This window comes from Suillus fuscotomentosus (genome assembly GCF_016647785.1).
Source record: "Suillus fuscotomentosus strain FC203 chromosome Unknown F5891scaffold_30, whole genome shotgun sequence".
NCBI classification, from domain to species: Eukaryota; Fungi; Basidiomycota; class Agaricomycetes; order Boletales; family Suillaceae; genus Suillus; species Suillus fuscotomentosus.
The window spans coordinates 350,480-363,491 of NW_024539542.1; the positions used below are offsets into that span (position 1 = coordinate 350,480).

Genomic DNA, 13,012 nt, shown 5'->3' on the forward strand with positions numbered 1-13,012 from the left:
CATTCCCAATTGTTGACAACTGTCATGCGACTGCCCCTCCAGCTTCTTCTAGCTTTTTTGATTCAGCAATGCATCTGCACTTCACAGCCAGCCAAGCGCTCTTATACAACACACGATTATTATGTACTCGAGCATTACCCTTCCGCAGGTGCAACTCTAAATGAATGCACCGAAGAACTTGGAGTGGAACTTGTCGAACAGGTCGGGGAATTGCGAAACATATGGCTCGTGCGCTCCGCAAAGCTCGTGTCCAGCGTTTCTCCAAGGACAGTATCAGACAGAGTCCTTCGCAAGTTCGAGGATTTGGCCACCCTTGCAGCCCATTCCACTAGTTTATATCCGCGGGCGGGTCGCCAAGCCCGTGCACATCGCATATTATCGTCCATAAAATATTTATCGCCCCAGATACCCCGCCAACGGACAAAGCGAGACGGCTCTTTCCTAGAACGTGCACCACCTCCCGTTACTCCCGGCGACCCTCAACCGAAAGCTTCTGAGATCATTGCAGAACAACTTGGATTTGTTGACCCCCTATTTACACAGCAATGGCATATCGTTAACGACCAGTACCCCGAGCATATGATGAACGTGACGGGTGTGTGGGAAATGGGCATCACGGGGGAAGGTATCATTACTTCGTTGGTGGATGATGGATTGGACTACCGGAGTCGGGACTTGGCTGAAAACTTTGTGCGCCATACTCTGTGTGATTCATTTCGGCGCTGATTTTTTCAAAGGATGCTGACAATTCATATGACTTTAACGACCACACCGATCTGCCCACCCCAGTTCTTTCTAATGATAATCATGGCACGCGCTGTGCTGGTCAGGTCGCCGCAGTCAAAAACGATGTCTGCGGTGTCGGACTCGCTTACAAGTCAAAAGTTGCCGGCGTACGCATATTATCTGGACCTATAACCGACTCCGACGAGGCGGCTGCCTTGAACTACGGCTTGCACAATGTGTCCATCTTTAGTTGCAGTTGGGGACCACCTGATGATGGCAAGTCGATGGAAGCGCCGGAATATATCATCGAAAAAGCTTTTGTAAATGGCGTACAAAACGGTAGGGAAGGGAAAGGTTCAATATACGTTTTTGCCAGCGGAAACGGGGCTGCGCAAGGAGACCAATGCAATTTTGATGGGTACACCAACAGCATATACTCCGTCACAGTCTCAGCCGTAGACTTCAAAGGCCTACACCCATATTATTCTGAACCCTGCTCTGCCAATATGGTTGTAGCATACAGTTCAGGGAGCGGTCAACATATTGTAAGCCTGCGATTCCGCACGTCGAAGCCAACTGAACTTATTCGAAGGTCACTACTGACACCAATAATAAATGTTCCAGCAATCACGGTGGCACCTCCGCCGCCGCCCCCAATGCTGCTGGTGTATTTGCGTTGGTGCTTCAAGTTCGGTGAGACTTTTATCCCTTCACAGGACTTGCATTAACATTTTTTTCATGACAGGCCTGACCTGACATGGCGAGATATACAACATCTTTGCGTGAAAACCGCCCAGATGATAAACCCTGAGGATCCTGACTGGGGACTCATGGCTTCTGGACAGATGTACTCGTACAAATATGGCTTCGGGCAGCTCAATGCCTATGCCTATATTCAAGCAGCACAGGATTGGCAGCTTGTGAAACCGCAAGCGCGCTTCCACCCTCCTGCTGTGCAAATCAACAACGGTACTTTACTCACAGAAGACGGGGACATGGAAGGCGGGCAGTTGATTATCCCTGGAGGTGTCATGAGCTCGTTCACGGTGACGCAAGACATGCTTGACACGCACAACTTTGAGGGGTTGGAGCACGTGACGGTTAGAGTCTGGATATCTCACACCAAGCGTGGGGATGTCGAAGTCGAGCTTACGAGCCCTGGTGGGGTACGCAGCGTTCTTGCAGCTAAGCGGGATGGCGACCGCGACAGGACTGGTTTCAGAGGGTGGAGATTCATGTCCGTCAAGCACTGGTATGATTGTTGTGTTTTACAAGACTCATTCAAGGTTGTTAAGTGTTTTCGTAGGGGTGAAAATGCGGTTGGCACCTGGACGCTCAAGGTCTCTGATCAATCATCCGAAGGGCACAATGGAACCTTCCATGGCTGGCGTCTCATGTTCTGGGGTTCATCCATCGATCCCAGTGTCTTAACAACTTACGTTCTTCCGCTTTCAGAGTATCAGCTTCCTTCCACAGCTGACGACGACGCAATTAACATCCCCACATCGACATCAAGCAAATCCCATCCTAAGCCCACTTCTGGTCTCCCAGACGATCACGGTACTGCCGAAGGCGAAGCCAACAAACCTGCGTTCCCATCCCCGTCCGTACCCGCGACCGCAACGATGACGCCCACACCAGACGAAGGGTGGTTCTCAGACATGTCCAACCTCGTGTCTAGCCAGAAATGGTTCTTCGGCGCTATTGGCGCAGTAGTGCTCTTTGGTGTTGGTGCAGCAGTGTTCTTCTGGAGACGCCGCGTGAAGCATCGGGCGTACGCTGCGCTTAGTGCGGGCGATGAACTGCAGATGAACTCGGTCTCAAGGCAAGGCAGGCCCCGTGCCAAGGAACTGTATGATGCGTTTGGGGAGCTGTCGGATGACGAGGATGCAGATGAGGAGACTCGATTGCATGGTGTAGGGTTTCACTCTGGGTTCTTGGACGACGACGAGCCATCAGCTGCTGGCCCTGCCCTTGTGTACAGAGACGAGCCTCAAGCGGAGCATGATGCGAGTCCTGATGTTAGATCTTTAAGCCCTGGGAGCGGCAGCGGCAGCGGAGACGGGAGCTGGGAGCATGCTTCTCAAACACCATGATCTATATAATTTATTTTTGTGGTGGCATTTCCTTTATGTGCGTATTGGATATGGGCTGCATCTCGTATTTCGTCAACACCCATATTACATACCACTCGAGCATTATAAACGGGACGTCAGGATACATCACTATCTACAACTGCTTGTGTAGAACCATCTCTACGATGGGCCAAAAGTACATAGCGATGATGGTGTACAACTGTGGCATCAAATTTGGTATCCATGTATAGAAGTGTCGAGATCAAAGCAATCAATGCAGACACAGAGAAAATTCAAGAAACGCAAGTGGATAGAAGTGAAATCACAATGAGCTATTTGCGAGCGTGAGCATCCCACCATTATGCTGGTGTGACGACTGGGTGGGCTCCAAGTCCCATCGAGGAGGTATCCTCAGTCTGCCATCAGACCAGCAGGAGAGGTAGCAGAGGAATGCCATGACCCAATGCACATTCGGGAGTGAATCGGCGTAAGAGACAACGGATGTTGTGTCGCTTTGCGCCGTGTCATGCAATACAGGCTCTTCTCTAGACGGGCGTCGAGTGTCATTAGCTTTCTTGTAATGAGGCACGGAGATAACGACACGCTGTAGAGTGCTAAACATCAAACAAGAAAGAAGCAATAAGATCCAGCTTACCTCCGTAGCGTGCCCAGCTGCGACGTTGACGACTCGTGGCTGGGTCGGACTGGGCATCGACCGACGGAAAGGAAGGTGCTGTAGGAATTGTGCCCCTTGGGGGTGGTGGAGATGTCCGGCCGACGGGTATGCTTGCTGTGATTTCCTGCGAAATGGTAGCCGATTTACTAACGCCATGATGCGAGACCGTGGTGCAGAGCGCTGTGCCATTCCGTACGGAATGTGGTTGGGACGGCGGGGCGGATGAATCTGGAGATGTGTTCAGCCATGCTTCAAGATGAACTTAGATGAGGACCAACATTAAAAAATTCATCGTCTGGTAATGTTAAGTCTGAGATCTCCTGCCGAAAGAATGTTTAGGGATGGTGAAAAAAAAAAAAGACGGAAGTTGCTTGCCTGTTGGGACTCCTCTGATTGACTTTGAGGAACTGTCCATGTGCGAACGAGCTTGTCGCGACAGCCTGTGGCGATAAGCTGGCTGTCCTCGGAAAAGGCTACACCCTAGACTTCATCAGGATGCTCGAGTGGCTCGCCGATGGGTTTGAATGTGGTCAGGTCAAAGAACCGCGTCGTCCTGTCGTGTGACGTGGTGGCGGGTGTGGGCGTCGAACTGTTTGATGATGTTTCCGGTTGTAGCACCTGATATTCGTATGTCTTTCCAGTTTCCACTCAGGAGTCGGTGACCATCTGAAGTGAACGCGATTCTGAATGCCCGCTGTTCTATTTTCAGCAATTCTTCTCCAGTTGCTGGATTCTACATGATGATGCGTTTTTGGGTGCCTGCTACTAGTTTTGTCCCATCCGGGGAGTACGACACTGAGTATGCCCAGCTGCCTACTTGGAGTGGTCCAAGGAGTACTTTGCCCGTCTCCCTCTTCCATACGCGTACCGTTTCGTCTATCGATGCACTTGCAAATGTCTCGCCGTCTGGTGCAAATACGACGCCCTCGACGCCACTCTCGTGACCCTTGAATGATATCGGCACGCTCTTCTTTGTCGCCACTTCCCAGACCAGGATGCTTCCATTTCCTCCTCCACTCACAATCCAACGTCCATCAGGGGACGCTGCAACTACCCAGACAACGTAATCTTGACCCAACAAGGGCTTTCCCACTTGTTTCCCCGTGTCCAAATCCCATCGCCGAATACTTTTGTCTTCAGAGCAAGTGACGAGGAGACGGTTGCCAGGAATGAATGTTATGTCCCTTACATAGGATTCATGGCCTTTGAGGAGGACTGACCCTTTGAATAATGCATCGTGAGTGGTAGATATCGCCAATACATCACTCAAGGAGGACACGTCGCTGAAGGGGAAAGCGTCTCTGAAGGGAAACCATGCCTCGTCTTCGTGAATCTGGGATATCATCGAATCGCGTTCATCGTCTCCATGGATCCTGGATGTCATTTGAGCTCCAAGCCTTTTTCTGTCTCCGTCAGCAGAAGCGTTGCGCGGCGAGCAGACGCTTACATGGGCAATGGTGGGTCGTGGTCTTATCGTTGAATATCCTGTCCTCGTTATTAAATACACGTCTGATTTGCTGTGCAGCTGTAGACATCGTGATGGTTCCATAGACGTTCTTTACCACAGCCTCAGTCTATGTTGGCAATCAAATCCACACTCTTTCGAGCCATTGCATCATTGCTGCAGACGCGTGGTTTTCATTGAACTTTCATGGAGTGGTGTGTCGCTCGCTTCACAACCTTCTGATCAGTCTGAGCATTATTCAGGCTCTCTGCACCCTGGGTTTGTGCATCCAGGTTGCAGCCTGCTACAATGCTTGCATGCCCGCCCACTACTGGTCCTTATTATTGACTTCACCAGTTCCATGATCTACTTGGAAACGTCTGATGTTACAGAGGGGAGTGACGTCTCAGTTTATCGTAGCAATCTTACGAGAATGGCAGGGCCTTCTCAATCTCATGATGTTACGACACTTGCTGCTCTTCGCATTCATCGGGTCGATTTTGAACCAGAGTCTATCATCGTGCCTTTGCCTGTGGCCCGCCTCTCATGCAAGTAAGTATTACTTCCTCCCAAGGACTCCACACTTATGCAATCTGTTGGGATGACGCACACTTCACGCCATTCCACCTCTGATTCCTGTCCACGCCACACAGTGCAGTATATTTTACGAGAGACGTTTCAGATATACGGGACCTCCTCGCGCGCGCGCCCGATATCATAGTCGAGTATTTTTCGCAAGCATGCAATCAAGTGATTTCTACTCAAAGGTATGGGTCGTATAAACTGATGTCAGATTGTTAGCCAATAGTATGTTCTAGACAATCTGTCAGAGTGTCTGATGTCAAGAGTCAAACCCGGTGTCACGTTTGTTCTATCTGTCTGGCATTGCAACCATCTTTTTAGGCCATTGGGGCAACGACAGCAAGCAGACCCAATAAGCAGGCCTTCACGTTGATGTAGACCGACATGCTCAGGCATGGCCCGTGCATGACTGGCGAAATTACTCGTAGTAGCGGAACTTGGCGAATATAATAAGATTAACTCTCTTACCTCCTCAGTCAATTATTTCAGCCCCACACCATGTCAGAGAGTACGAAAAATATGAGATTCTCGACAACTTTACCATGCAGACTTTCACGTAAACGCATATCTGGGGCCCCCACATCGGGGTGAACGATATTTAAAAGAGGTTTATATGTTGTACAAAATGTGAAGACAATATTTAATATTTAAACTAACATAAAGATGGGTGCACGACTTCAAATTTTGGTGGTGTTTTGTGTGTAATCCAAAATATCAAATATTCACAACCATATTCCCACAGACAATATGTCAACAAACATAAGAAATATAATCAGATTTTTCATGTCTGCTTCAACTTAAAGTTCAATTTCCATGTAAAACTTTGGAGAAAACTTGAAGTTTTACAGATGACATGACATTAAAACTCGATTTAAATGTCAAGCTTTGGCAAAACTTCAAGTTTTCTCCAAAGCTTTATGTAAGAATCAAACTTTAAATTGAAGCAGACATGGAAAATCTGATTATATTTCTTATATTTGTTGACATATTGTCTGTGGGAATATGGTTGTGAATATTTGATATTTTGGATGACACACAAAACACCACCAAAATTTGAAGTCGTGCACCCATCTTTATGTTAGTTTAAATATCAAATATTGTTTTCACATTTTGTACAACATATAAACCTCTTTTAAATATCGTTCACCCCGATGTGCCCGCTGGCCCCGGTACGATTACAAAAAGGCGGCTGTCGAGATGTCTATATGACTGAAAGAATAGATTTCCATTTTAGGCCATATCATTACGGTTTAGGTCCACACTTGAACTTCCCTTCACGTTTGAGCATACATACACTCTCTAGAGGCAACTGGCTGCGCACCCAGACCTCCTGTACTACTACAGCGCATCTACTCCCTACCAGAAATCATGATAAGTCCCAATGATAACGGGTTTTCAGATGCAGATATCAAAGGGCTCAAGCTCGCATTCTCACAACACTGCAGCACTGCCAATGAAGCGACCAGCTCGGAGTTAGGGACGGCTCTTCCACCAGCGAACTACAGAACTGGCTTGCATTTTAACAAGGGTGTAATTATCCATGAGCAACGAATCACATCAGGTGGTATCTGGATGGAGTCACCGATAGACGTCAAAGGCAAGGGCATCGCACGGAGCCTTGACTGGCATCTGGCTACCATGGCATCGAATGATAGGGAGCGCGAAGGTTCGTATCTGATCTGTAGAATGAGGAACTACATTTAACCATTCCATTTCTTGCACCCCTCACTCACTCAAATGCGATGTCCCTACTCGCGTGAACGCTCACAGAAATAACTTACAAGCTCCTCGAGTGTCTTCCTCGTTCTGTGCTTGCGAGTCTGCAGCGTAGAATGACCCCTCTGTTGCAGTTCGATGTCGTAGGGGTGAGTCTGACGTTTTCTGTTCAGTAGCCCTGACTGATAAATCAATTATTTTTAGGCCCTTCCCACAGAATTATCTCTTTTCATTTTCACATATCTTCCAGCGGCTTCCTTGCTCGCGTGCTCTCTTGTTTCTAAACGTTGGCACACCCTCGCAACAGACCAAGTACTTTGGCGTCGTCTTTGCTATTCACACGGTTGGGAATGGCGCATGGACGTTGCTGCGCCCACTCCTTGGGATGGACTTGGTGATGCAGATCCTGCGGATGCAGTGATTCGCGAAGAAAGAGATGAAGATGAAGGTATGGGCGACGAAGAAGAGGATGAGGACGAAGGGAGCGGTGAAGGCGCAGGAGATGTTATCGATTTCATAGGGGACGACTCAGTAGACTGGACGTCAATGCCGATGAACATCGACGATATCGAAGCACAGGGTCTATCGCATCTCCTCATACCTATCACTTCAGCTGCGCTATCTTCCTCTTCGACAAGCGCCATCACCCCGATATCCCGTATCACATCGCAGCATGGCGTTTTGCCACGAAGTGCGCATCTTGCGCCGGACTATAAGCTTCTCCATCAGACGCACGTGCTCCTACACAATCGTTTCTGCCAGGGTGCATATCGTAGGCGTATACTGCCTGGCGCAGATGCCGGCGGACACAGCGCTGCAGTGTATTGTCTTTGGTTATGGACGTATCCAGCAGGGCTTGATGGCCGGTCCGCACCCCTGCAGGTGCTATTTACAGGATCGAAGGACCGCACTGTTCGGGAGTGGGATCTGCGCACGGACCGCGTACGGCGCGTGGTTGGTGAATTGCATGATTCTAGTGTCCTGAGCTTATGCGTATCTTCCGACTTTGCGAAGTCGGGGGATGGAGAGGAGGCTTTGGCAAGCGAGCCTAGTAGCGCTGGATTTCTGGTGAGTGGAGGGAGTGATAGGCGTATCGTTGTATGGGATCTCGGCAAGGACAGGCTGGTCAAGGTGCTGCAAGATCATCTTGACAGCGTGCTTTGCGTTCGTGTCGATAGTGGGAGGCTGGTGACGTGTTCCAAAGGTTTGCTTTATCTACGGCTCTATCTGTCGATTGACTGAACGTTTGCATTCCAAGACCGGACTGTCAGAACATATGGGTTTCCGTCGTTGAAGCCTCAATTCGTGTTTCGGGCACATCGTGCAGCTGTTAACGCCGTCTCCGTCGTTGGTGACGTGATAGTGTCTGGCTCTGGCGACCGTTCCATACGCGTTTGGAATGCAAACACTGGCGCGCTCATCAGCACCTTTGAGGAACACCATGCACGAGGGTGAAGCTCTTCCTGAATTTTCCGTCAGTAGATATGATTACTGAGATAACGTCTTCAGCATTGCCTCGATCGAGTTCAAGCCCCCATATTTGTTGTCCGGCTCATCAGACATGCATTTGCGCATGTTTGACATAGCATCGTCGCAAGGCTGGTCGACGAACCCTGAGGTCAACACTATTCCCTCGTCCACGGTTCCTACCTTGACCTCCTCGACATCGCATGTTCAAGATAATATTGCAATGATACCGGGACAGGGGATGGCGCCATTCTTTTTGCATTCATCCCTGACACGATCCATGCCTGATACCCCGCGGCCAGATGCAAACACTGTCGTGTGTCATGCTTGTGGGTCACATGGATTGGCTGCACGGCGTGAGCAAGAAAGACACACTCACCTTGTACGGAGCGTTGCCCTTGGGGAGGAGTTTGCCGTCAGTGGGAGCTATGATTTAACCATTAAGGTATGTTGGATGGAATCGGAGGGAACAAACGAGACTCATGACTTTGTGTGGACACAGGTGTGGGATAGGAAGACAGGGGCGCTGGTTGCTGACCTGAATGGCGGGCACACAGGAAGGATATTTTGTGTGGGTTTTGATTGTACCAAGGTCCGTGATTTCTAATTGTATGTTTAACTTGATTGAATCCTAAACTATGCAGATTGTTTCGTGCGGGGAGGATCAGGTGAGGTGTATGCTTCTCAGTATCAGCCTAAAAGCTGACCGGGCACCTTGCAGAGGATCTGTATTTGGGATTTTTCACATGGGATTGATACATCTTTCATCAAATTGTAGCTCTAGAATCATGCGATACCGTGTATTTTGGAAAGCCTCCTCTCTAGATTGCTTATCGATTGAGCCTGAAATGCTGTGAGTACAGAAATGATCGGGCGTTGTAGGCAGGCGATTGCCTACAAGAGTGGACATCCACGACTTGCATGACGTCAGCGCATGAACACACACCTTCTCTCTTCGTCGCGTGCTAGAACTGCGAGGTTTTCTGATGCGGCCTTTTACTCGATTGGCCTGTTCAGCTTTCGATAATATTAGTAGTCCGGCAAATCGACAGCGGGCGCTTCCAAACCCACGTTCATCATTAATCGCAAACATGCTGTGTATGATAAGCGCCTGTCTCTTTCGTGCCACCCTCCTCGTTCCATTTTCACCAAAACATTGTCCACCTAGCCATTCTTCCCACTTACTAGATGGATGGAAACAATCCTCCTCGGAAGAAGCGCTGGGAGTGGTTGAAGCCACGTTCAGACCCACATTCGGTAGAAGACAGAGGCAGGAAAGCAGCCAGTCAAGATGTATGAACTTCCGTCTCAAGAGCTTCGCATTATTTCTAATCATCACAGCCGTCTTCTCTCTCTCTTTCGCCTTCGAGGAATGGGTCTAGTGGACGATCCTCGGGGTCGGTTCGCAAGCTCTTTGGCAAGGTGACCAAGCGCTTCGCTCGAAGCGCTCGACAGTTTCCTAACCGTGAACCCACTGAGTCCAACAAGGCATGTCCAATTTCAATTCTGAGCATGCCCAGGGAGCGTGCCATTGTTTGCTACTAATCGCCTCTACAGGATCTTACCGCTCCCACTTCTGAAGCAAATCGCGAGCAGTCTTCCAATTCTGGGATTGTGGAACCAAGTTCGACCAACGAAGTTTGCAATATTTTATTTCGTTTCTTTCGACGACGTGCTGACGTCTTTACTTAGGCCGAACATGTCGACCCGAAGTTTGTGAACGAAAGAATCGCCGATGCTACCAAAGGTGTCGCAGGCATCGGCCAGGTTCCAGCAAAAGTCCGAGGTGCTTCTTCGGCGATCAACGACCTACCATCTGTGTTTGATACAATCAACACGTTCTCCGCGTTGCTCAAACCCTTGAAGGCATTCAACTCCATTGCCAATGAAATCGCAAATGTACAGTCATCTATCACTTTTCGGTACATGACTGACATTCACACGCAGGTCCATCCTTACGCCAAGGTGGCACTGAGTATCTTCACTTATGCATCCAAGGTAGGCTTCTTTCTCGATCATTGCCATTGCAGGTCGACGAATTTTCGGTTACAGATTATTCTCGATCAGGCAGACCGCGATGTCGCGGTTTCCAGTCTACTCTCGAAGATATCTGAAGTCTATACTTTCATCACGGAAGAGGAGGAATTGGCCAAGATCCAATCCATGCTAGCGATATATGGAAAGATAGCGCAGCAGACGCTGGAGTGCGCTGATTTTATCAGCCATTACTCCGAGACGAAGAGCGCCTGTGAGTTGATCCCACTACTTCGTCCCCTGAGACTCAATGTTGCCTGCTTTTATAGGGATAAGACTCGGCAAGCATGTTTTCGATGAAACGGACGCAACGGTTCAGAGCTACAGCAATGTTCTTGACGGTCTCATGCAGCAATTCCGAGACCGAGCGGCTCGTGACACCGTCGTGATCGTCCACCGGATGGGTAAGAGACGCTTTCAGGTCTCTTTGAAGCTTATCTGACATTCCCTGACCCCTGGCATAGCCGAGATTCTGGACCTCGTAGGGATGGAGTACGCCACAGGCACCGGATTGGATACGTCTAAATGCTGTTTGCCAAATACTCGGCAAGACCTTTGAAGGACATTCAGAATTGGATCAGCAGCACCGAAGAGGGCGCTCCACGCGTTCTATGGTTGTCTGGCACAGCAGGCAAGGGCAAATCGGCTGTCGCCCATACAATAACCAACTGGTATATCGCAAACGGTGGTCTTGGTTCATACTTCTGCTTTGATCGTGCCCGGCAAGCGGATCGGCGTCAGGACAAAGTATTCACGACGATCGCAAGGGAATTGGCGGACTGCAGCCCTACCGTGCGACGAGCCTTGGCGCAAGCAGTTCGTGATCACGACGGACTCAAGCGCACTCCAGATATCATAAAACAATGGCAGGAACTCATCGTCGGACCGACCGACATAGCCTCAAATGCTATCACTGCCCCCGTGCTGATAGTCATTGATGCGTTAGACGAGAGCGGGGAAGCCAAGTCTCGGGAACAAATTCTTCGTCTGCTCGCTGGCAAACTGAACACTTCCACCTCACAACCATGCAAACTCCCAGCGAACTTCCGCATTCTCATCACTTCCCGTCCACTCGAAGACATTCACGACACTCTGCACGTCGCCCCATATGTTCGCCACGTTTCTTTGGATGGTATCTCGTCTGCATCCACAGCACTCGACATACAACTTTATATCTCGCACAAGCTCGAAGACCTGCATCACGTCTTCAACGATGCGCACTTCAAGGCGCTCGCTCTGAAATCTGATGGCCTGTTTGAATGGGCTCGTCTCGCCTGTGAGTACATCAAGGGTACGAACAAAGTGGGCGTGGGTCCGGTGGGCCGTTGCAAAAGCTGTGATGACTGGAACGTCTGAAAAAGGAACCCGTCTGCTGGATAATATGTATGCACGCATCTTGGAAGAAATCATGCCGGAGGACGAGCGCAAGGAAGCTATCCCGGTGTTTTTCTCAGTGATGGGACAAGTCCTTACCTCGTTGGAACCACTTCCCATGCCTGCGTTGACGGCTATGCGACTGCGTTTTCCCGAAGGGACTTGCGATTATGAAATGGAACGGGTCGTTGGGCCACTGGGGTCGCTTTTGACGGGCACCTCGGATTCGCATACTCCCATACGCCCCCTCCACGCATCCTTCTACGACTTTCTCACTGACAAATCACGGAGCCACGACTTCTTCATTGATACATCATCGGTACAGAGCGACCTTGCCTTTGCCTCACTTCAGGTCATGAAGGACGGACTTCGCTTCAACATTTGCTCCCTAGAGAATTCTCACTTGCCCAACTCTTCCGTCCCTGATTTGGAGACACGAGTCAAGGACTCTATTTCGAGTGAGCTATCATACTCGTGTCGATTCTGGGGTATGCATGCAGCAGCCGTGTCCTTCGAATCATCGCTAGCCAATGAAGTTGAAGCTTTCTTCGACGGAGAGCGCCTTCTTTGGTGGTTGGAAGCACTGGCTCTGACAAAAAACCTCGGCGGCTCAGTAGTGACCCTCTCATCCATGGCAAGGTGGCTTTCGGTGAGTAGCTCAAGCTGATTCTTTTCCCAAGAATTCTCACGAGTAGCGGGGTTGGTCGTAGGGTCATGCCGAGTTTACGCACGTTAGTGACGCCACCAGGGATACCCTGCGTTTCGTCCGAACTTTCGCAACCACCATTTTACGCAGCACTCCCCATTTATACTTGTCGGCTCTGTCGTTCGCTCCTACGCAGTCGAGAATGTTCCGCAAGTTCGCCTCAAATTTTCCTTGCACCCCCCGCATCGTCGCTGGCCATGTCGAAAATTGGC

At 49.7% G+C, this 13,012-nt stretch overlaps 2 protein-coding genes across 2 annotated transcripts; both read left to right on the top strand.

The window, feature by feature from the left end:
* Nucleotides 1-24: 24 nt before the first annotated feature.
* On the top strand, nucleotides 25-2,822 carry F5891DRAFT_980786 (peptidase S8/S53 domain-containing protein; the record flags this gene model as incomplete). The annotated part of the gene is made up of 4 exons (XM_041377043.1): nucleotides 25-690; nucleotides 738-1,271; nucleotides 1,319-1,419; nucleotides 1,472-2,822. The coding sequence occupies 4 exons, from the start codon at nucleotides 25-27 to the stop codon at nucleotides 2,820-2,822; spliced, it is 2,652 nt and encodes an 883-aa protein (XP_041225413.1).
* A 3,957-nt stretch (nucleotides 2,823-6,779) lies between these two features.
* F5891DRAFT_1036903 (WD40-repeat-containing domain protein) lies at nucleotides 6,780-9,509 on the top strand. The gene is made up of 8 exons (XM_041361845.1): nucleotides 6,780-7,169; nucleotides 7,274-7,368; nucleotides 7,424-8,423; nucleotides 8,478-8,670; nucleotides 8,729-9,131; nucleotides 9,189-9,278; nucleotides 9,331-9,354; nucleotides 9,408-9,509. Exons 1-8 carry the CDS (start codon nucleotides 6,872-6,874, stop codon nucleotides 9,462-9,464), a joined length of 2,160 nt encoding a protein of 719 aa, XP_041225414.1. The 5' UTR covers nucleotides 6,780-6,871; the 3' UTR covers nucleotides 9,465-9,509.
* The last annotated feature ends 3,503 nt before the right edge of the window (nucleotides 9,510-13,012 follow it).